Source organism: Ctenopharyngodon idella, chromosome 18, assembly GCF_019924925.1.
Source record: "Ctenopharyngodon idella isolate HZGC_01 chromosome 18, HZGC01, whole genome shotgun sequence".
Classification (NCBI taxonomy): Eukaryota; Metazoa; Chordata; class Actinopteri; order Cypriniformes; family Xenocyprididae; genus Ctenopharyngodon; species Ctenopharyngodon idella.
This window is the reverse complement of record NC_067237.1, coordinates 35,989,578-36,011,313: the sequence shown is the minus strand read 5'-3', so window position 1 is coordinate 36,011,313 and position 21,736 is coordinate 35,989,578. Positions and strand designations below refer to the sequence as shown.

Here is a 21,736-nt window from a genome sequence, read left to right as displayed (position 1 = left end):
CACACCTCAAAATTGGCAATGAATATTCTAATTGGAACTTCCTGGGAGGCCCCAGGATTTACAGTTGTGGCAGAGAAATTCTGTCATAACTGTTATATCTGTGCAGCGAATAACGTGGGAAGACGAAGAAAGCCACAAACTTACTCCACCCACCCCACACCAGAACTTCCTTTTCAGCACATCATGATGGATTTCTTTGAGTTGACATTGTTGATATGTTTTGAGTGGGTTGAGTGTTTTCCAAGTAGAAAAGCTGATGCTACGACTGTAGCAAAAGCTCTAATAAGAGAAGTTATCCCAAGGTGGGGAGTACTGGAAAGATTGTCCAGTGATATTGAGATCACAGAATTCAAAATTCAAAAATAAATTGGAAAACTCACCCACAAAATGTTGGCACACTGGAAAAGACCAATCAGACTGTAAAAATCAAAACTGTGTAAAATTATGGCAGAAACATGTATGACATGGGTTCAAGCCTTTCCAATAATCTTGATGGCCATGATAAAGCTATCAAATCTATCTACTCGCAGGTGAAAGCTGCTTTGCCAGTTCCAGGTGACGAACCCCAAAATTCCTACGAGCCAGGAGTCCAGGACAGTGGACTACTGCCTGTACTGATCTAACATCAGATGGAGTCAATGGGTATGTATAGAAAGTTCATTACTGAGGACTAGTTTGCCAGAAATATGTCCATTAAGTCAAATATGCAATACTCTACCCTTGTGAAAAAAAGTGTACTTATTGCACAAATAATATACTTTAAAAGAACACACTTAAGTGTGAATTAAATGTAATGTTTTCATCGCTTAAGTGCATTCTATTTGTAATTAATTTCAAATGTATCACAGATTAAGTTCATATTAAATGCAATCAGTTGAACTTTTGAGTGATTTTTTTGAACCACTTAAGTGGGACTTTAATACAACTTTATGATAACCTTCGTAATTGCTTCTAGTATCTTTAAAATATAGTTGAAGTGCACTGCTCAATGTACTGATGAGCAATTAATGTGAACTAAAATATATTTTAATATCAGTTATCAATACACTTAAGTGTGAATTAAATGTAATGTTTTCAGCCGCTTAAGTGCATTCTATTTGTGACAAGCAATTAATGTGAACTAAAATATACTTTAATGTCATTTACATGTACACTATTATATAATTTAATACATTTGTAATTACATTATTTACATACATTTTTATTTAATTTAATACATTTGTTATTACATTATTATATAATAATGAAGTTACAATTTAGTATATTTCAAAATATTACAATCAAAACAAATGCAAATTGAAACCCTCTACATTTATTGACAAAACAATCTCTAAAACAAATACACAAAAACCTTTTTGTTGATGGACAAGAAAACCCAAGAAACACTATACACAATCACAAACAATTACAACACTTTAACTCTCATTTACAAAGAGTCTGGAGGACAGTGAGTCATTTTCTCCCTCACATACAAAGGTACCTAAACCTACCCATCACAATACTTTCTGTATTTTTACATTTTCAGAAAAAATCATTCTGTATGATCTATAAGATGATAAATAAGATAACACCCATGACTTAATACAAACAAAATGTAAAGAAAAGAAAAGATTCAAAACTTTGTAACACTTTACAATAACTTTTTATTAGTTAACTACTTTAGTTAACATGAACTATGAATGAAAAATACTTTAAAGCATTTATAAATCCTAGTTAATATTAATTTTAACATTTACTTATGCATTATTAAAATCAAAAGTTGCATATGTTAATAGATAATGCACTGTAAACTAACATGAACAATGACTATACATTTTAACTCACTTGAAAAATCTATTTTTTTTTATTACATAATGTTAACAAAGATTAATAAATACTGTAAAAAAGTTAATGCACATAGTTAGATCATGTTGTCTTAATATATTAATTAATGTTAACAAATGAGACCTTATTGTAAAGTGTTACCGAACCTTGTTACTTATAAGCTCTGAAACCTTTACTAGCACAAACATTAAACAGGACCAAAAGGTTTCTTTTAAAATCTTACTCCAGCATTACAGTGAATGTAATTTTGAAAAGAAAACTTGACGAATTCCAAAGGCACATAAACAAGAAAACCAAAATTGTCTGTCACCAACTTTGAAGTTGTAGGAAAAAGTGCTGTTTATGTCAATGTCCCAAAAGCTCTCCATCGGCAGAAAACCTCAAATGTCCATGAAGCTGCGCACCATCTCTACACAGTATGCGTAAATGGACATGTTCCAAAGAGGCAGGAAAGTAAAAAAACAAAAAAACAAAAAATACCTTGAGGAAAAAAAAACAAAAAAACAATTGTTTGTAAACAGAGTCAGTCCATTATTATAATTGGCTCAATTGAATGAAAGCAATAGATATAGATATATAGTTGCACTCCAAAGATTATATACACTTTTGTAGGTTTGAAAATAATCAAAAATGAACAAAGACATTTGCTGTCCTTTTCCACCACCCTCCTAGACCCATTTGCTATTCCTAAAGGCAAAGAGTTGCTGATAGTGATCGAAGCCTGCGGCCAATATATGCACCACGTTACATATTCATTATAATTTTATTTTAAATATTTATTTTATTTATAATTAATTTATGTACTTAATGCATGTTTGAATAAATCATTTATGACAGCCACGATTTAAATGTTTATATTTCAAAAAACGAATTGGAGTAGAAATATGATTATGTAATTCTAAAGTTAGTATTATAACTTTATTATAAAAAAAACATAATTGAGTGTAATTTAAGTGTTGGTATGTAAATAAGTTAATTTTAACCTTCAATATTATAGTAATATAGTACATAGTGACACCCTCGTATAGTTTACAGCATTATTTGAGAGATTTTTTTTCCTCAAGAAAATTTGCCATTTACTGTATCTGATATACATCCAAAATAATTGATATTGAATTGAAATCGAATCGTAAGCTTGTGAATAGAAATCGAATCGAATCGTGAAAACTGTGTCAATACCCAGCCCTACTGAATGCTGTTAGACTGAAAAATATAAAGCACTATTTATTTAATTTGTTTCTTTGTTCTATATTTATCTATGCTTATAATTTGTTCATTATTTTCTATGTGCATTCACTCACCTACAAAATCAACCCAATCATCCTAGAATGATTAATTCTTTCCAAATAGAGCTATTTAAGTCATCTGGTGAATTTTTTTCATATTGCAATATATATTGCAGAAAAAATATCACAGTGTCATTTTTTTCCAATATCGTGCAGCCCTAAACCAAATATTATTAAACTATTTCAATTATAAATTGTGTGCTAACTAGTTTTGATTCGGTATTAACTTTGATGTGCGATGTATTGCAATATAATATTGTTTCGCTATCATAATGCTCTCCCACATATTTTGCTATTGTAACTGCACTTATTTCCGTCGTTGGTAAAAGTGGCAGTGAGTGGTAATAGCAAGATGGTAGAAAACTATAAGTTTCTTGTCTGATAACGTTTCTTTAATCATTCGGCCATCCTGCAGCCTGAACCACTGTAGGCAAATCACCCTAACACCTTGCAGTATCTGCAAAATGTTAATAATTTTAACAATAAGAGGGATCATAAAAATTTGCATGTTGTCTTTTTATTTAGTACTTCCCTGATGAAGCAGTTCATTCTGCAAGGTGTAAGTAAACTTTTGACCGCAACTGCATCACCTAAGATGAATTACCTCAGTCATCAGGACAACACTGAAGTAGAATCCTGGGAGAGGCTCCTTCACATATCCCAGAAACACCAGGATTCCAGTGACCACACCATCTTCACTGACACTGGCCTTTAAACATAGAGAACATTTTATAAATGTTTTTATTCCTACTTTACAGGGAATTAAACATAACTTTATCAATTACACAAATATAGATAAATAACCCAAGACCCAAGCAAATTGAGGGGTCGTTCACACAGAATGCGTTTTTACTTTAAAAATAATGATAAAATATCATTATATATAAATATATAATTATTAGATGGGGATTTGTAAGTGCACAGATGAGAATTTATAGAAAATAAAAAAGATTCAAAGCATTTAAAAGCTATAAGGATAGTTGATGGCAGTGTTTTAGCTTGTAGTGTGTGATCAGGGTGTGCTGGCTGATTTAATGGCAGAATTAATGGCGAAACTTGTAACATCACCTCATCAATACGGGTCTTTGATTCCACACAGCTTGCACTGTATCTCCAATAACAAATCTGTACTGATCCTACAAAATGAATATATAACTACAGAGAAGCACAAAAATATTATATATTACAAACACAAACAGTAATTGAACACCTCACTTTTCAAATGCAAAAAGAAAAATAGATTATAAGAAGCATTTCTAGAGGGGGTGATAATTTGAACATTACTGGTGGTTATAACTAGCGATTAGATGGATTAAATGTATATAAATGTCTTTGAATGTTACAATATCAGATCTGTGAATTTAGTTCTGCAAATTTAACTTTAAGTCATTTAAAATTATTTAAAAAGTCAGAGTTCAGTTAAAATATTATATTTTCAGCAGCCAAATTCTTTGAACACGCCCACACACGCGATCACATTCATATATAAGAAATTATTATAATGCAATCATAAATAAATTACAGGAAACATGATTAATTCACCTCCATATTGCGATTAAACTAAATAAGTTACACTCTTAATGGCAATAAGAACTGCTATGTTACGGTGAAAAAATAAAAATAAAGAAAGCATATATCAAGATACTTACTTGCCTCTTTATTTGTAGTACATAACGTCTCATCTGTAGTCATCCAAACGTGCGCTCCTTTGGTTTCTTCTTTGATCAGCAAAGTTGCCTCACGCATCGCGATTACAGAAAGATGGCTGAAAGTGCATTTTTCAAACTCTGGTGAAGTAGTGCGCCGTCATGACGTAGTATTTTGAAAATTGCAAAAAAAAAAAAAAAAAAATACGTGCATGATTTAATTTCTGTTCAAGTTGAAGTTTTTCTAATTCATTGTTGTAGTTAGACTGTAAGTTTACAGAACTTGACTCATTCACCTAACTAAAAGTCAATCATTTTTACAGTTTAGTCTGATTAAAATTAAATGTATTTTATCTGAATATGAATTCAAATGTATTTTGTTTAAATTTGTTAAACTTTTGCTTGCAATTAATGCAATTAAATATGTTTAATCGACTTAGAACAACGTAATGATATTAAAAGTATTATAAACATATGTAAAGCACAGCACTATTGCATTAGTAATACAGCACTCCATAAATTACATTTTATGTCAAATATTATGTAGAAAACTGACACTAATTGAGTTTAGAGCAGGAGCTGGTGATAAAAATTTCAACAATAAGTTGTACTGGATTATACTGTATAAGCAAGTATATTGAAATTCAAAAGAAAAATACATTTCAGGTGTATTAATGCACACAGTATATATTAAAGACTAAGCACATTTAAAATACATTAACAAATGTCATTTTGGACAACACACTTAAGTTGAAATTAAAATAAATTATTTTTCATGTGCTTTAGTATATTAGTCAATACATCAAAATAAGTGTACTTATTTAAAACACTATAAAGTCATAATTAAGTAAAAATTAAGTGCATTTTTAAAAAGTGCTCTTAAGCATGTTTAGAAATATTGTCATGAAAGTGTACTTACTTTAAGTAAAGTTAATTAGACTTTATTACAAAGTGCATTTTTAAAAAGTGCACTTAAGTGTGTTTAGAAATATTGTCATGAAATTGTACTTACTTTAATTAAAACTTAATTAGACATTGTTACAAAATGCATTTTTAAAATGTGCACTTAAGCGTGTTAATAAATATTGTCATTAAAGTGTACTTTCTTTAAGTAAAACTTAATTAGAGATTATTAAAAAGTGCACTTAAGCATGTTTAGAAATATTGTCATTAAAGTGTACTTTCTTTAAGTAAAACTTAATTAGACATTATTACAAAGTGCATTTTTAAAAAGTGCACTTAAGCGTGTTAATAAATATTGTCATTAAAGTGTACTTTCTGTAAGTAAAACTTAATTAGACATTATTACAAAGTGCATTTTTAAAAAGTGCACTTAAGCGTGTTAATAAATATTGTCATTAAAGTGTACTTTCTGTAAGTAAAGCTTAATTAGACATTATTAAAAAGTGCATTTTTAAAAAGTGCACTTAAGCGTGTTAATAAATATTGTCATTAAAGTATATTCTTTTTAAGTACAATTAAGTGACCTTTAATTTTAATTATATTATATTATCTGCAAGTGCACTTTTTAAAAAGTATACTTTTAAGATTTGAAGTACACAAAAAGTACACTTTCAATACAATTAAGTGCACTTCTTTTTCACAAGGGAAGGTATGCATTGTTTCATTACATTGTATACAAGAACCAACTTATTAAGTTGTGCATTGATCAGATAACACATACCACATGTGCTATTTGCATTGCAATAAATACAATTAATAACTTATTTCATATGTGCATTGAAGAGATAACACATAACATATCCTGTGACATTGCATTCAAAATATGAATTATTCTGTTGTGCAGTGAAGAATAACATACAAGGCATGCGCTGTTCTATGGCAATGTACACTACAACTAACTTATTCCTTGGGGTATTGAAGCCGTACAGTAATCCATTCATAAACTGAACATATTTCTGACCAAAAGGTTCTTGAACTTGAACTTTGTATACAGAGTCCTATTGATGTTACATCAGCCAGACAGTACTCCACATTTGACCTACTGAACATATTTCTGGCCAAAGAGTATTTGATATTGAACTTTTTAAATATACTCATTGAAGCCTTCCTATGCCACATCAGCCACACAGTTGTCCATATTAAACCTACTGAACATATTCCTGGCCCAAGAATACTCGATCTTGAACTTTCTATACATACTCATTGACTCCTTCTGATTTTATTTCAGCCAAAGTCCATATTAGACATACTTAAACATGTTTTGTCCCAAGAGTCCTCAATCATGAATTTTGTATACATACTCATTGACTCCTTCTGATTTTATTTCAGCCAAAGTCCATATTAGACATACTTAAACATGTTTTGTCCCAAGAGTCCTCAATCATGAATTTTGTATACATACTCATTGACTCCTGATGAAACGTCAGCTATAGAGTATTGCATATTTGACCTAATGGACATTTTTTCTGGCCAAAGAGTACTCGATCTTGAACTTTATATATATATATACTTACTGACGCCTTCTGATGTCACATCAGCCATACTGTAGTCCATATTAGATCTACTGACTATATTTCTGGCAAATTAGTCCTCAATCATGAACTTCATATACATACTTATTGACTCCATCTGATGTTAGATAAGCCAGACAATAGCACTGTCAGTACACTACGGTTGTACAAATGAATACGATCTATGCATCTATTCCTTATCCTGTGGCTCCCTCTAGTGGACAACATTAATCTACCAGTTGAAATGGCTGATACAGAATTTGATTTTAGCTTCACCACTAGCATAAATTCATTAAACTACGCATGTTTGCTAATTTCTTGTTCTCCATATTTACAAAGTTTTGAGAAGTTTGAACTTTGTGCGCACAAATATAATATAGGGCTACACATGTTGCTCATAATGGGCCGTACTATTTAGAAGGCGGGACTTATTCGCCATATTGCGTGTTGCACTTACTCCCATTCATAATACGAGTGCAATGTCTTTCTGTATATAAAGTCTTTGATTGTACTATCCCCTCTAGTAGTAGCTCTGGTAGATGAATTGCAATTTTGTCTAATGAACTCATTAAGCGGAAGTGGGGCCATCCCATGAAAAAAAAATATAAGTAAAATATCTGCAAATGTAATCATGTAGGCTATTCCCAGTTTAAAAGATCATATTTTAGTTGAAATTTTACAAGGATGCATATAAATTTTACTTTTTATCCAATATTTTCAAAGCCTGCTTATAGAGATACATTTTTCTTAATGTGTCTAGAATTTACCAAATTAAATTTAATTCTGCTTCCAACTTTTTAAACTTACTCATGCACACTACTGATTTGTAGACATTTAATGACACATTAATACAAAGGAAGAGTTTTATAAGTGTCTTACTGGGCTGATTAACCAAGCTCTCCGTAACACCAGCCTTACAATTTAATAAAGCAAAGAATATTATACAGACACTCCATATGTAATAGATGATTTGTTAATTGCATTTGATAGATTACACTTTCAATAATATATTTTCAACTGATTTGTTTTGGCTGTATGTTTTGGCTAAATTTGGCTGAATTTTCGTTGCATTTACACTGTTCTGACCAGCAGACGTCGCCAGCGTGTGGCGTTTCGAGAGCTTCGAACCAGTGAATGATTGATTAAAAGTTTCGAAAAGCTTCCTTTCTCCCATCACGATTCGTTTTTGAGCTTTGGTGACACTGAGCATGCGCAGAGGATCTGGCTTTCTATTCGACAATGCCGCTGACCGTCTCTGCGTAAAACCATGGTCTGATCCCAATCATTGGTTCACTTTATATGGGGTTGTACGGTGATCCCTCTAATTGGTCAAATACGGACCCTCGTGTTCAGCGTAAACCAATCCAAATTCAGAGTTGTGTTTCATTTGCTTTCTGTTTTTTGACTGTCGAGCAGTAGCTGTATCCAGTCCATGTTGTATGTGTAAATAATTCATTTTTGTTAAATCATCTATTTGTTAATTTTTATAATCTTAGGAATATGCCGGAAAACGGTCACCAAAATCTTGCTATGGTCACCTGCACTGCACCAGTGAACATTGCGGTCATCAAATACTGTAAGTGTGCATGTCTTTCAAACGTAATTGTAAATATTCACTTGTGATTATTATAAGATGTTCTAAAGTTTTTTCATCTTTACTGTGTTCATTTTATTTTCAAGACAACTAGGATGAATATAGTGGTGTGCCTAAGATAATTACGATAATTTGCAAGAAGAGCAGATTTCGCTTCTGAGTTTGTCAGTGAGTCCACTGTCTTTTTGTACTTTGTAATAGGATGTCTGTCAAAGTCACATGTACATAGACCAACAATTTAAACATTGCTGAGAGGGCTGCTTGATTATGACAAAAATCATAATCAAAATTATTTTTGGTCAATATTGAAATCACGATTTTCTAAGCAAGCCAAAGTGAGGAACCCAAAAATCTCCAAAGCTCCAGCTGATTAGAAGGCATTGAGCAAAAATGAAGAAAAATAAATTTTAGTGAAGAGAAAAATCTATACTTAATACAATGCAGTGACAGTCGCACATTTGTAAATGTGAATTAATATTTATAATATTGAACATGTTCTACTCAGAGTTTTGTTGAGTTATTACTTATTGCCATTGAATCAGGGGGGAAACGCGATGAAGATCTCATTCTGCCAATCAATTCATCCCTCAGTGTGACATTGCATCAGGAGCAGGTGACTGATAGTCCTCATGTTATTAGTCCTGTCAACATCTGTTTGCTGTACCACAATGCATTTTAAGAGCTCCAGATTATTAGCTGAAACAGCAAAGTTGCCATTATATACTATAATTCTTTCTCAGCTCAAAACAATGACAACAATTGCATGCAGCAGAAGTTTCCAGCAAGACCGCATCTGGTTGAATGGCAAGGAGGAGGATATCAGCTGTCCCAGGTTGCAGTCATGTCTGCAGGAAAGTATGTCCCTGACTTTCAGAACATTAACATTATTAAGCACTGAATGACAGGAGCTGTCATTGTGACATTAAACTAATTTTAATTCACTAGTTCGAAGGTTAGCTCGCAAGAGACGGAATACTGGTGATCCAACTTCTGATGTCAGCATAGTGTCCAACAAGGTCCATATCTGCTCTGTGAATAATTTCCCCACTGCTGCTGGCCTGGCATCCTCTGCAGCAGGCTATGCCTGTCTAGGTAAGTAAAAAAGAAATTACATAAAACGTATGATATTCTGTGCTCCTGATTATGATGTGAAAACTCTGGTTGTTTTAGTGTACACACTGTCACACTTGTTTGGTGTGGAGGGTGAGCTGTCCGCAGTGGCACGACAGGGCTCTGGCAGTGCATGCAGGAGTTTGTATGGTGGCTTTGTCCAGTGGAAGATGGGGGAACGGTCAGATGGGAAAGACAGTATCGCTGAACAAGTGGAATCTGAGTCGTACTGGCCAGAGCTCAGAGTATTGATCCTAGTGGTGAGTGTGTGGATTTAACCCTTAGAATGGCAGCAGCATACATATAATGTGGATAAAAGGTTATTTCTTTAATTAGTTGTGTTCTGATACACATGGTCACTTGAATCTGGCCCTCAAAATACAGGATTCCTTTCAAACAGTTAGACAACGCACAACTGAATGAAACATGGTTTTGAGAGAGGTTCTTTATATTATATTAAGAACCCCCACTAGCCACAGTAAATACACAATCAAAACAACTGGGATGAATATAGTGGTGTGCCTAAGACAGTTATGATAATTTGAGTTGGTCAGTGAGTCCACTGTCTTTTTGTACTTTTTTTTGTAATAGGATATCTGTCAAAGTCACATGTACATAGACCAACAATTTAAACATTGCTGATAGGGCTGCTTGATTATGACAAAAATCATAATCACGATTATTTTTGGTCAATATTGAAATCACACTATTATTGGTGGGCATTATGATCAAAGTCTTATTTCACGATATAAGTAATTTTTAAATATCAGTGAAATTTCACAATTATCGATACTTCATTAAAAACTAATACTAGGTTAACTAATGTAAGGAAAAGTCCTCAAAATAATTACACAAGATAAGTAAAATGTCAGCAATACAATAAGAACAAAGAAACTACAATTACATACAAAACAGACAAATAAATTCAACAGAACAATAATACAAATTAAAGGGTTAGTTCATCCAAAAATGAAAATTCTGTCATTAATTACTCACCCTCATGTCGTTCCAAATCTGTAAGACTTCCAATCATCTTTGGAACTCAAATTAAGATCTTTTTGATGAAATCTGAGAGCTTTCTGTCCTTCCATAGATGGCCTATGCAATTGAAACTTTGATGCTTCAAAAAGTTCATAAAGAGATTGGAAAACTAATCCATATGAATTGAGTGGTTTAACCCAAAGTTCCTAAAGAGACTCGATTGCTTTTTATGATGAACAGTTTTAATTTAGGATTTTGCTCACATATAAACTTTGATCAGCAAACATAAGCAGAAGCTCAACCGAACCTAAATGTTGCGCGAGAACAAACCTCTTCTGGAAGCTCAAATGTGCTGTGTAACCAATGAGGTTCATTCTCGTGCGTTACGCAGCACATTTGAGCTTCCAGAAGAGGTTTGTTCTCGCGTGTAATTCAGGTTCAGACTAAACCACTCAATTCATATGGATTAGTTTTCCGATCTTTGAACACAACTTTGAACTATGTACTAACACAGTAGTATTCAGATAAGTAATAGCCCACAAAAAAAAAAAAGAATAATCAAATGTAAAATAACACTGCATATAACACTGCATAGTCTTACCGTACACATTAAATATAGAATATTCTTTATTAAAGCTAGTTAAGTTATTCAGTCAAGATCAGGGCCATAGCTAGGGAATTCTGGACCACCTGAAAAAACATTGATGTAGGCCCCCACGGTCTTTCACTCATATCATATACGGCATAAGATATGGGCATGGAGGCCCACATCTGGTGCCATGCAACCTAATAGGGATTTCATACTAAATAATGAAACAGACAAATAAATAAATGTAAATAAAGGCTTTGGACATCAGCAAAAGCAATATAATTCATATACATAATTCATATAATTCATATATATATATATATATATATATATATATATATATATATATTTATAAGAAAGTCATATACACCCTAGGATGGCTTGAGTGTGAGTAAATTATGGAATAATTTTCATTTTTGGGTAAACTAACCCTTTAAGCATTTAATAACCTCTTATGAAACATTGTTTAAAGTCATCAAGCAATTATTTAAGACAAACTAATATAATACCAACAAAAGATAAGAATTTAATAAAATAATAAAATAAAAATTTAAAATAAAATATATTTTTTTTTATTTATTTATTTTTTTTAAATTGGACCTACCAGCAATATAATATAAAATATCCTTCCAATCAGTCTAGTCTAGTGTCTAACAGCTGAGGTAAACATTGAGAAACTGAAAAAATTTGAAGTCAAATGTAAAATAAAACCACTTAAATTTCTCATTGTCTTTATCTTTGATGAAGTTTTTGCACCAAGTGTCTGTATCCTTCAGGATGCAAAAACAGATTTAGTGACAGGAAAACCTCACACTTTATGAGGAATATAAGTCTAAAATTAACATCTGTCTTAGGTAACACAAGTGGTCTGTATTTTATCATTTTTCTTGACTTCACATTCACTACATCAATGTATCACTGCATGTTGATGAAGCACAAAAAAGTTACCACAGTTATTCCCAAATGCTTGTCTATTTTATTCTCAACACACATGATGTTGTGAACAAAATCATTGTGTTTATTTTAGTAGTTGTATTAAAACGTCAGATGTGGTTCGCTGGATCTACTTTTAATTTAACAGAAACTTTTATTCAAAGCAAATCAAACGTACTGCTGAATTTACATGCCATGCATGTTCAACATGTTGAGCATCTTAAAACATACACTTTCCCTCAGCAGATATAAACAGCTTTCTCTGAAATCTTGAAAAATGTCTATTTGTCAGCTACTCATTTCTGTATCTGATATGAAGATGTTTTCTCTCAGGTGAGTGCTGAGCAGAAGTCTGTTGGGAGCACGTCTGGAATGCACACTAGTGTGAAAACAAGTCAACTTCTGAAGGTACAAATGTTTCTTCATATCTGTTTGTCCTTACTGGGGGTGTATTTTAACAATATCACACAATCAAGAGTGCTGTTGTTCTGCATATTTGCTCAGGTAATCAGCTGTCCTGATTTTCTGACTGCAAGTAGGAAAAAAACAGCAAGTTAATGTTGATTAACTTACTTTTTAGACACAAGTTGCCAGTTACTTTTTGTATTTTTGTTCTGCAAACTCTAAAAATTCCAAATAACGTTTTGTTACTGAATGAATCAGTGGGCTTGTCCCAATACTCACACATGTGGTCTTGGCCACTTGAGAGTGTGTGCATGTGACATGAAGTAAGTGCACATATATGAATATGGCAGTGTCTTCGACGACGAGGAAATAAACCTCCATTACCGTCGATGATTCTGTGCAATGCCAGATCCGTGCATGGAAAAATGGAGGAACTTCGAGCTAACCATCCATCCATCTGAGAATAATGATTATAGACCTGTAGCACTAACATCAATCGTAGGAAAATGCTTTGAGAAATATATTGTCTTTATTGAAAAGTGAAGTAACCTCAAAATTAGATCCATGGCAGTTTGCTTATAGACAGGGCAGGAGTGCGGATGATGCAGTAGGGAGCATCACCCATTTAGTCTCTAAACATCTGGAGGACTCGGGCATATACACACCTTCTTTTTACTGATTTTAGTTCAATTTTCAATATTACTGGAGGACCATATATATTACTGGAGATACTGAAACAGATGGATGTAAATCCTTATATCATAAAATGGTACTTTTCTCTTTTAACGTACAGAATCCAACAGGTTAAGGTTAACAAGATGATCTCTGACTCTCAATATACAAACCCGATTCTAAAAAAGTTGGGACACTGTACAAATTGTGAATAAAAAAGGAATGCAATAATTTACAAATCTCATAAAGTTATATTTTATTCACAATAGAATATAGATAACATATCAAATGTTGAAAGTGAGACATTTTGAAATGTCATGCCAAATATTGGCTCATTTTGGATTTCATGAGAGCTACACATTCCAAAAAAGTTGGGACAAGTAGCAATAAGAGGCTGGAAAAGTTAAATGTACATATAAGGAACAGCTGGAGGACCAATTTGCAAATTATTAGGTCAATTGTCAACATGATTGGGTATAAAAAGAGCCTCTCAGAGTGGCAGTGTCTCTCAGAAGTCAAGATGGGCAGAGGATCACCAATTCCCCCAATGCTGCGGCGAAAAATAGTGACGCAATATCAGAAAGGAGTTTCTCAGAGAAAAATTGCAAAGAGTTTGAAGTTATCATCATCTACAGTGCATAATATCATCCAAAGATTCAGAGAATCTGGAACAATCTCTGTGCGTAAGGGTCAAGGCCGGAAAACCATACTGGATGCCCGTGATCTTCGGGCCCTTAGACGGCACTGCATCACATACAGGAATGCTACTGTAATGGAAATCACAACATGGGCTCAGGAATACTTCCAGAAAACATTGTCGGTGAACACAATCCACCGTGCCATTCGCCGTTGCCGGCTAAAACTCTATAGGTCAAAAAAGAAGCCATATCTAAACATTATCTAGAAGCGCAAGCGTTTTCTCTGGGCCAAGGCTCATTTAAAATGGACTGTGGCAAAGTGGAAAACTGTTCTGTGGTCAGACGAATCAAAATTTGAAGTTCTTTTTGGAAAACTGGGACACCATGTCATCTGGACTAAAGAGGACAAGGACAACCCAAGTTGTTATCAGCGCTCAGTTCAGAAGCCTGCATCTCTGATGGTATGGGGTTGCATGAGTGCGTGTGGCATGGGCAGCTTACACATCTGGAAAGGCACCATCAATGCTGAAAGATATATCCAAGTTTTAGAACAACATATGCTCCCATCCAGACGTCGTCTCTTTCAGGGAAGACCTTGCATTTTCCAACATGACAATGCCAGACCACATACTGCATCAATTACAACATCATGGCTGCGTAGAAGAAGGATCCGGGTACTGAAATGGCCAGCCTGCAGTCCAGATCTTTCACCCATAGAAAACATTTGGCGCATCATAAAGAGGAAGATGCGACAAAGAAGACCAAAGACAGTTGAGCAACTAGAAGCCTGTATTAGACAAGAATGGGACAACATTCCTATTCCTAAACTTGAAAAACTTGTCTCCTCAGTCCCCAGACGTTTGCAGACTGTTATAAAAAGAAGAGGGGATGCCACACAGTGGTAAACATGGCCTTGTCCCAACTTTTTTGAGATGTGTTGATGCCATGAAATTTAAAATCAACTTATTTTTCCCTAAAAAGATACATTTTCTCAGTTTAAGCCTTCGATATGTCATCTATGTTGTATTCTGAAATAAAATATTGAAATTTGAAACTTCCACATCATTGCATTCCTTTTTTATTCACAATTTGTACAGTGTCCCAACTTTTTTGGAATCGGGTTTGTATTAGTACAGGAGTCCCTCAGGGGTGTGTGAGCTCCCCAGTTCTCTTTACACTGTACACAGACAGTTGTGTGAGCAAAAACAACAACAATTACATTGTGGAATTTAGTGATGACACTGCTATTATTAGCTTACTATATAAAGAACAAGACATCTCATCTTACCACTCTGAAATTAACCAGTTTATAGAGTGGTGTGATGCCCACTACCTGATTGTGAATGTGAAGAAAACTGAGGAGATGATATTCGTTCCAAAGGCAATTGGAGACCATAGCCCTGTACATATTCATAACGTTCCAATCACAAAGGTGTCCTCATATAAATGTCTTGGTGTTTATATTCACAGTTCTCTTACATGGCATGTTCATGTTGATAATCTGTGTACTCGGTAGCAGCAAAGATTGTATTTTTTGAGAAGGCGCAGACTATATGGTGTCAGTAGTAAGATTATGACGTTGTTTTATCAAGCTGTAAAACACCATACCAAAAACACCATACCAAAATTACCATACCAAAGGCGTATTCCATATCTAATCACATTCTCCAGTGAGAATGTGATTAGATATGGAATACGCCTTTGGTATGGTAATTTGACAGTACAGTTGAAATCCAGGCTTAGACGTCTTATTCAAACAGCTATGAAGATCATGGGAAGAGTAGAACCCTTTTATCTCCAGACCCTGTATGAAAAGGCTTCACTGAGGGAGGCATACTGTATAAGATTCTGCATGACACAGCACACACCTTGAACTGTGAGTTTAAAATACGCTGCCATTGGGTAGGAGATTAAGAATGCCAAGATGTAGATTAAACCATTTTAAAAATTAGTTTATTCCTTTTGCAATTAAGCTATTAAATAACATTAAGTACGTTTTTCATGTTTATTTTATTGTATTATTATTATTATTATTATTTTCTCTCTCTCTTTTAATGTATGTGTTGTTGTTGTGCTATTTTGTTATTGTTTACTATATATTTTATGTGATGTCCCCTTCAGGGACAATAAAGTACAGTTGCAAGAAAAAGTATGTGAACCATTGGTGTGAACCACCGTATGTGTGTTATTTTTTATTTAGTACTCTCCTGAGTAAGATATTTTACATAAAAAATGTTTACATATAATCCACAAGACAAAAAAATAGCTGAATTTATTGAAATAATCCCATTCATAAGTATGTGAACCACTGATTCTTAATACTGTGTGTGGTTACCTGGATGATCTATGACTGTTTGTTTTGTGATGGTTCTTCATGAGTCTCTTGTTTGTTCTGAACAGTTAAACTGAGCTCTGTTCTTCAGAAAAATTCTCCAGGTCCTGCAGATTCTTCAGTTTTCCACCATCTTTTGCATATTTGAACCCTTAACAGCAGTGACTGAATGATTTTGAGATCAGTCTTTTCACACTGAGGACAATTGAGGGACTACTATTAAAAAAGGTTCAAACATTCACTGATGAACAGGATGAAAATGTTCAAATTTTTCTCATTTTGTTTAAATATTCATTTTTTTTTCATTTAGTACTGCCCTTCGGAAGCAACAGAAGATACTTTCATGTTTCCCGGAAGACAAATTAAATACAATTTACCTTGATCTTCAAATTACAAATGTTTTCACCCCCTGTCTATTAATGCATCATGTTTCCTTCTGGAGCATCAGTGAATGTTTGAACCTTTTTTAATAGTTGTGTTTGAGTCCCTCAATTGTCCTCAGTGTGAAAAGACGGATCTCAAAATCATTCAGTCACTGCTGTAAAGGGATCAAAAATGCAAAAGATGGTGGAAAACTGAAGAATCTGCAGGACCTGGAGAATTTTCTGAAGAACAGAGTTCAGTTTAACTGTTCAGAACAAACAAGAGACTCATGAAGAACCATCACAAAACAAACAAACAGTAATAGATCATCCAGGTAACCACACACAGTATTAAGAATCAGTGGTTCACATACTTATGAATGGGGTTATTTTAATAAATACAGCTATTGTTTTGTCTTGTGGATTATATGTAAACATCTTTTATGTAAAATATCTTACTCGGTAGAGTACTAAATAAAAAATATCATGCATTTTGTATTATCTCCTTTATTTTGTTAAAATTACTCACATTTTCACAGATTCTGCAAGTGGTTCACATACTTTTTCTTGCAACTGTATACAGGTGCTGGTCATCACAATCCTCTCCAGGGTGCGGTTATCCCTATTGCTTGTACACTTTTTTTCTAAAACATCTTTTCCTTCCCTTCGTCTCTCTATTAATGTGCTTGGACAGAGAGCTCTGTGAACAGCCAGCCTCTTTTGCAATGACCTTTTGTGTCTTGCCCTCCTTGTGCAAGGTGTCAATGGTCGTCTTTTGGACAACTGTCAAGTCAGCAGTCTTCTCCATGATTGTGTAGCCTACAGAACTAGACTGAGAGACCATTTAAAGGCCTTTGCAGGTGTTTTGAGTTAATTAGCTGATTAGAGTGTGGCACCAGGTGTCTTCAATATTGAACCTTTTCACAATATTCTAATTTTCTGAGATACTGAATTTGGGATTTTCCTTAGTTGTCAGTTATAATCATCAAAATTAAAAGAAATAAACATTTGAAATATATCAGTCTGTGTGTAATGAATGAATATAATATACAAGTTTCACTTTTTGAATGGAATTAGTGAAATAAATCAACTTTTTGATGATATACTAATTATATGACCAGCACCTGTACCTTAACCTTAACCTTTTCCACTGCAGAGGAACAGATTCTGCATCAGAAGTGGCATTTAGATGTATTTACACACACACACACACACACACACACACACACACACACACACACACATTTTATATATACACAGTGGGTACGGAAAGTATTCAGACCCCCTTAAATTTTTCACTCTTTGTTATATTGCAGCCATTTGCTAAAATCATTTAAGTTCATTTTTTTTTCTCATTAATGTACACACAGCACCCCATATTGACAGAAAAACACAGAATTGTTGACATTTTTGCAGATTTATTAAAAAAGAAAAACTGAAATATCACATGGTCCTAAGTATTCAGACCCTTTGCTGTGACACTCAGATATCTAACTCAGGTGCTGTCCATTTCTTCTGATCATCCTTGAGATGGTTCTACACCTTCATTTGAGTCCAGCTGTGTTTGATTATACTGATTGGACTTGATTAGGAAAGCCACACACCTGTCTATATAAGACCTTACAGCTCACAGTGCATGTCAGAGCAAATGAGAATCATGAGGTCAAAGGAACTGCCTGAAGAGTTCAGAGACAGAATTGTGGCAAGGCACAGATCTGGCCAAGGTTACAAAAAAAAATTCTGCTGCACTTAAGGTTCCTAAGAGCACAGTGGCCTCCATAATCCTTAAATGGAAGACGTTTGGGACGACCAGATCCCTTCCTACAGCTGGCCGTCCGGCCAAACTGAGCTATCGGGGGAGAAGAGCCTTGGTGAGAGAGGTAAAGAAGAACCCAAAGATCACTGTGGCTGAGCTCCAGAGATGCAGTCGGGAGATGGGAGAAAGTTGTAGAAAGTCAACCATCACTGCAGCCCTCCACCAGTCGGGGCTTTATGGCAGAGTGGCCCGACGGAAGCCTCTCCTCAGTGCAAGACACATGAAAGCCCGCATGGAGTTTGCTAAAAAACACCTGAAGGACTCCAAGATGGTGAGAAATAAGATTCTCTGGTCTGATGAGACCAAGATAGAACTTTTTGGCCTTAATTCTAAGCGGTATGTGTGGAGAAAACCAGGCACTGCTCATCACCTGTCCAATACAGTCCCAACAGTGAAGCATGGTGGTGGCAGCATCATGCTGTGGAGGTGTTTTTCAGCTGCAGGGACAGGACGACTGGTTGCAATCGAGGGAAAGATATATGCGGCCAAGTACAGGGATATCCTGGACAAAAACCTTCTCCAGAGTGCTCAGGACCTCAGACTGGGCCGAAGGTTTACCTACCAACAAGACAATGACCCTAAGCACACAGCTAAAATAACGAAGGAGTGGCTTCACAACAACTCCGTGACTGTTCTTGAATGGCCCAGCCAGAGCCCTAACTTAAACCCAATTGAGCATCTCTGGAGAGACCTAAAAATGGCTGTCCGCCAACGTTTACCATCCAACCTGACAGAACTGGAGAGGATCTGCAAGGAGGAATGGCAGAGGATCCCCAAATCCAGGTGTGAAAAACTTGTTGCATCTTTCCCAAAAAGACTCATGGCTGTATTAGATCAAAAGGGTGCTTCTACTAAATACTGAGCAAAGGGTCTGAATACTTAGGACCATGTGATATTTCAGTTTTTCTTTTTTAATAAATCTGCAAAAATGTCAACAATTCTGTGTTTTTCTGTCAATATGGGGTGCTGTGTGTACAGTAATGAAGAAAAAAAATGAACTTAAATGATTTTAGCAAATGGCTGCAATATAACAAAGAGTGAAAAATTTAAGGGGGTCTGAATACTTTCCGTACCCACTATAAAATAAATGTATATATATATATTTTTTTTTTGCCATTTTAGCGCGTTAAAAATATTTAATAACGCAGCATCCGCTTTTCTGTCATCCTTCATCTGCATTACAATATATGATCACGCAAATGCCATAAGGCTGCACGATTAAAAAAAAAAAACATTGAAATTGCGCTTAAAGTGCATATTACAGGTTAGAGCTTCAGTGATTCAATGTATAGAAATAAAATGTAGGAACTAGATTTTCTTTAACATACACGTATAAATACGCTACTTAGGCTTCTGGAGTCGTTTTATGTGAGAAAATTTTACTTCCGCATCTGAAAAATGCCAAATCGGAAGTGACGTAACGGGAAGGAGTGCGGTCAATATAAACAATAGGAAAACAGTGGATTGCAATGACAGTTTGGACGCTGAGGAAATTGTAAATGTTTATTCATACTCGTATGACAAATACAGCCATACAATTAGCCTGCTATGCAGCCAAGACAGCAGGGACAAGCCAGGATTTGACAGAACAACGGTCAAAAAGAGACAAATAGAGTTATTGTGTGAGGAGAACCAGAGTTAGCTCGTAGATATATACACATTAGCTAACGATATGTAACACTGCTCAGATCAAAATATTGTACAGATTATTATCATGTATCAGGCAATAGCAAAGCTAGTATTGGGCATCTAGGAGTATTGATTACTAACAGAAAATAAACTTTGATCAGGCGTATGTCATACTCGTTAGCCTAATATCCGTCCACACTAACGTTACGTGATATAGCGGTTTTGTCATCACGACTGATTTGGTAGTTAGCAAATGTATATTAAAGAATTCAAAAAAAGACTTACGGTGCACAATTCACGTTTTCGTCGAGTTGTATCTCCGTGACCATCATGTCTCCCGCCGGCGGCCGGACCACAGACAGTAGTGTTATCGTATGTGTTTCGTGTTAATTCATTAATTCTGTGTTATGAGTTTATTCCGTGCCCATTCACTGATAGTGTGAGGATGCATATGACGTCATGAGTATGTAGTTGAGTGAACTTGAATGTACATGGCATGAATAAAATTGGAGTTACCAGCACATAATTCAAAACTGTTTTGTGTGAGTGTGAGACTGTATGCATTTGTGAACATAGTTTGTATTCATCAGTGTTGAAAGTGATTCACGTAAAAACGGTGAAGAAGCATATCGCGTGTGTAAGTTTATTCATTTAATATCATCTTTTACAGTAGTATTACAATGTTGAACTCCATCATATCGCCGGGATGATAATCCTCCGGTCTAAAACGAACGCGTTTTTCGAAGCAGATGCAGAAGTGAAGTCCCGTCTTTTCACCTGCACAAAACACACCCCGGCACGGAAGATTGCACCGTCCTTTTTCTTGTTAGTAAACCTCTGGACTCGATGTCCTGACTGGCTGGAGTTTGTGCAACCTCCACAAACACAATAATTTACCATGACAATGATAATAGAATACAAAAACTACTGGAGAAATTGTGTAGTGATCATGTTCACCAACAGAGGGGGCTGTGCAGCTACACTTGGTCGCGCGCGCGCCGCTACTTCATGAGAAATGTGATCTGGATCTGGACCAGAGCAGAGCGCCGTTATCGTCAAATATCAAAATAAACATTGTTATCGGTTTCAAGGTAGTAACATACTAACTATTCATGTTAAATTAAAGTAATACTGTTTGTTTTATAACTCAGCAGGGTGCGAGATTGTTTTGCACAATTTTAAACGTCCGCAAAAGTTCCGCAGTCACAATGCAGCAATTTCTACACACACGTCTTACGTGGTAAAGGTACACTCAGATATTAATAAATAAAAAAAATAAAATAAAATAATACACGTACTTTGTGCTTAAAATGAGTCTAAAATGCAAAATAGTAGTTAAAAATAGTTAAAAGTTAAAACAGTTGTAATTTCTGTATATACAGTAGCTAAAAACAGCTTGTGAAAATTAAAATATTAAATTAAATAAAAAATGTTAAATGCTGTTT

The 21,736-nt window shown here is 34.6% G+C and overlaps 1 protein-coding gene and 1 long non-coding RNA gene across 5 annotated transcripts in view; one reads left to right on the top strand and one right to left on the bottom strand.

Moving 5' to 3' along the window:
- Window positions 1–1,290: 1,290 nt before the first annotated feature.
- On the bottom strand, window positions 1,291–7,387 carry LOC127500273 (uncharacterized). 2 transcript variants are annotated; one of them, XR_007926292.1, is made up of 5 exons: window positions 7,234–7,387; window positions 4,760–4,897; window positions 4,179–4,265; window positions 3,715–3,819; window positions 1,291–2,304 (listed from the first exon to the last, which is right to left on the bottom strand). It is a non-coding gene; the product is annotated as an uncharacterized LOC127500273 (long non-coding RNA). The 2 variants fall into 2 exon arrangements; XR_007926293.1 differs by having other exon boundaries at window positions 4,760–4,875.
- A 1,206-nt stretch (window positions 7,388–8,593) lies between these two features.
- Window positions 8,594–21,736, top strand: part of mvda (mevalonate (diphospho) decarboxylase a) — a 43,042-nt gene continuing 29,899 nt past the window's right edge. For 2 of the 3 annotated variants that reach the window (XM_051871431.1, XM_051871429.1), the window contains exons 1-6: window positions 8,594–8,806; window positions 9,367–9,437; window positions 9,565–9,679; window positions 9,770–9,916; window positions 9,995–10,194; window positions 12,771–12,845. In XM_051871431.1, coding sequence (XP_051727391.1) covers window positions 8,731–8,806; window positions 9,367–9,437; window positions 9,565–9,679; window positions 9,770–9,916; window positions 9,995–10,194; window positions 12,771–12,845 — 684 coding nt within the window. In that variant the 5' untranslated portion in view covers window positions 8,594–8,730. Of the gene's footprint in view, window positions 8,807–8,910; window positions 8,993–9,366; window positions 9,438–9,564; window positions 9,680–9,769; window positions 9,917–9,994; window positions 10,195–12,770; window positions 12,846–21,736 lie in introns of all 3 variants that reach the window. The other variant, XM_051871430.1, reaches the window with a different exon arrangement.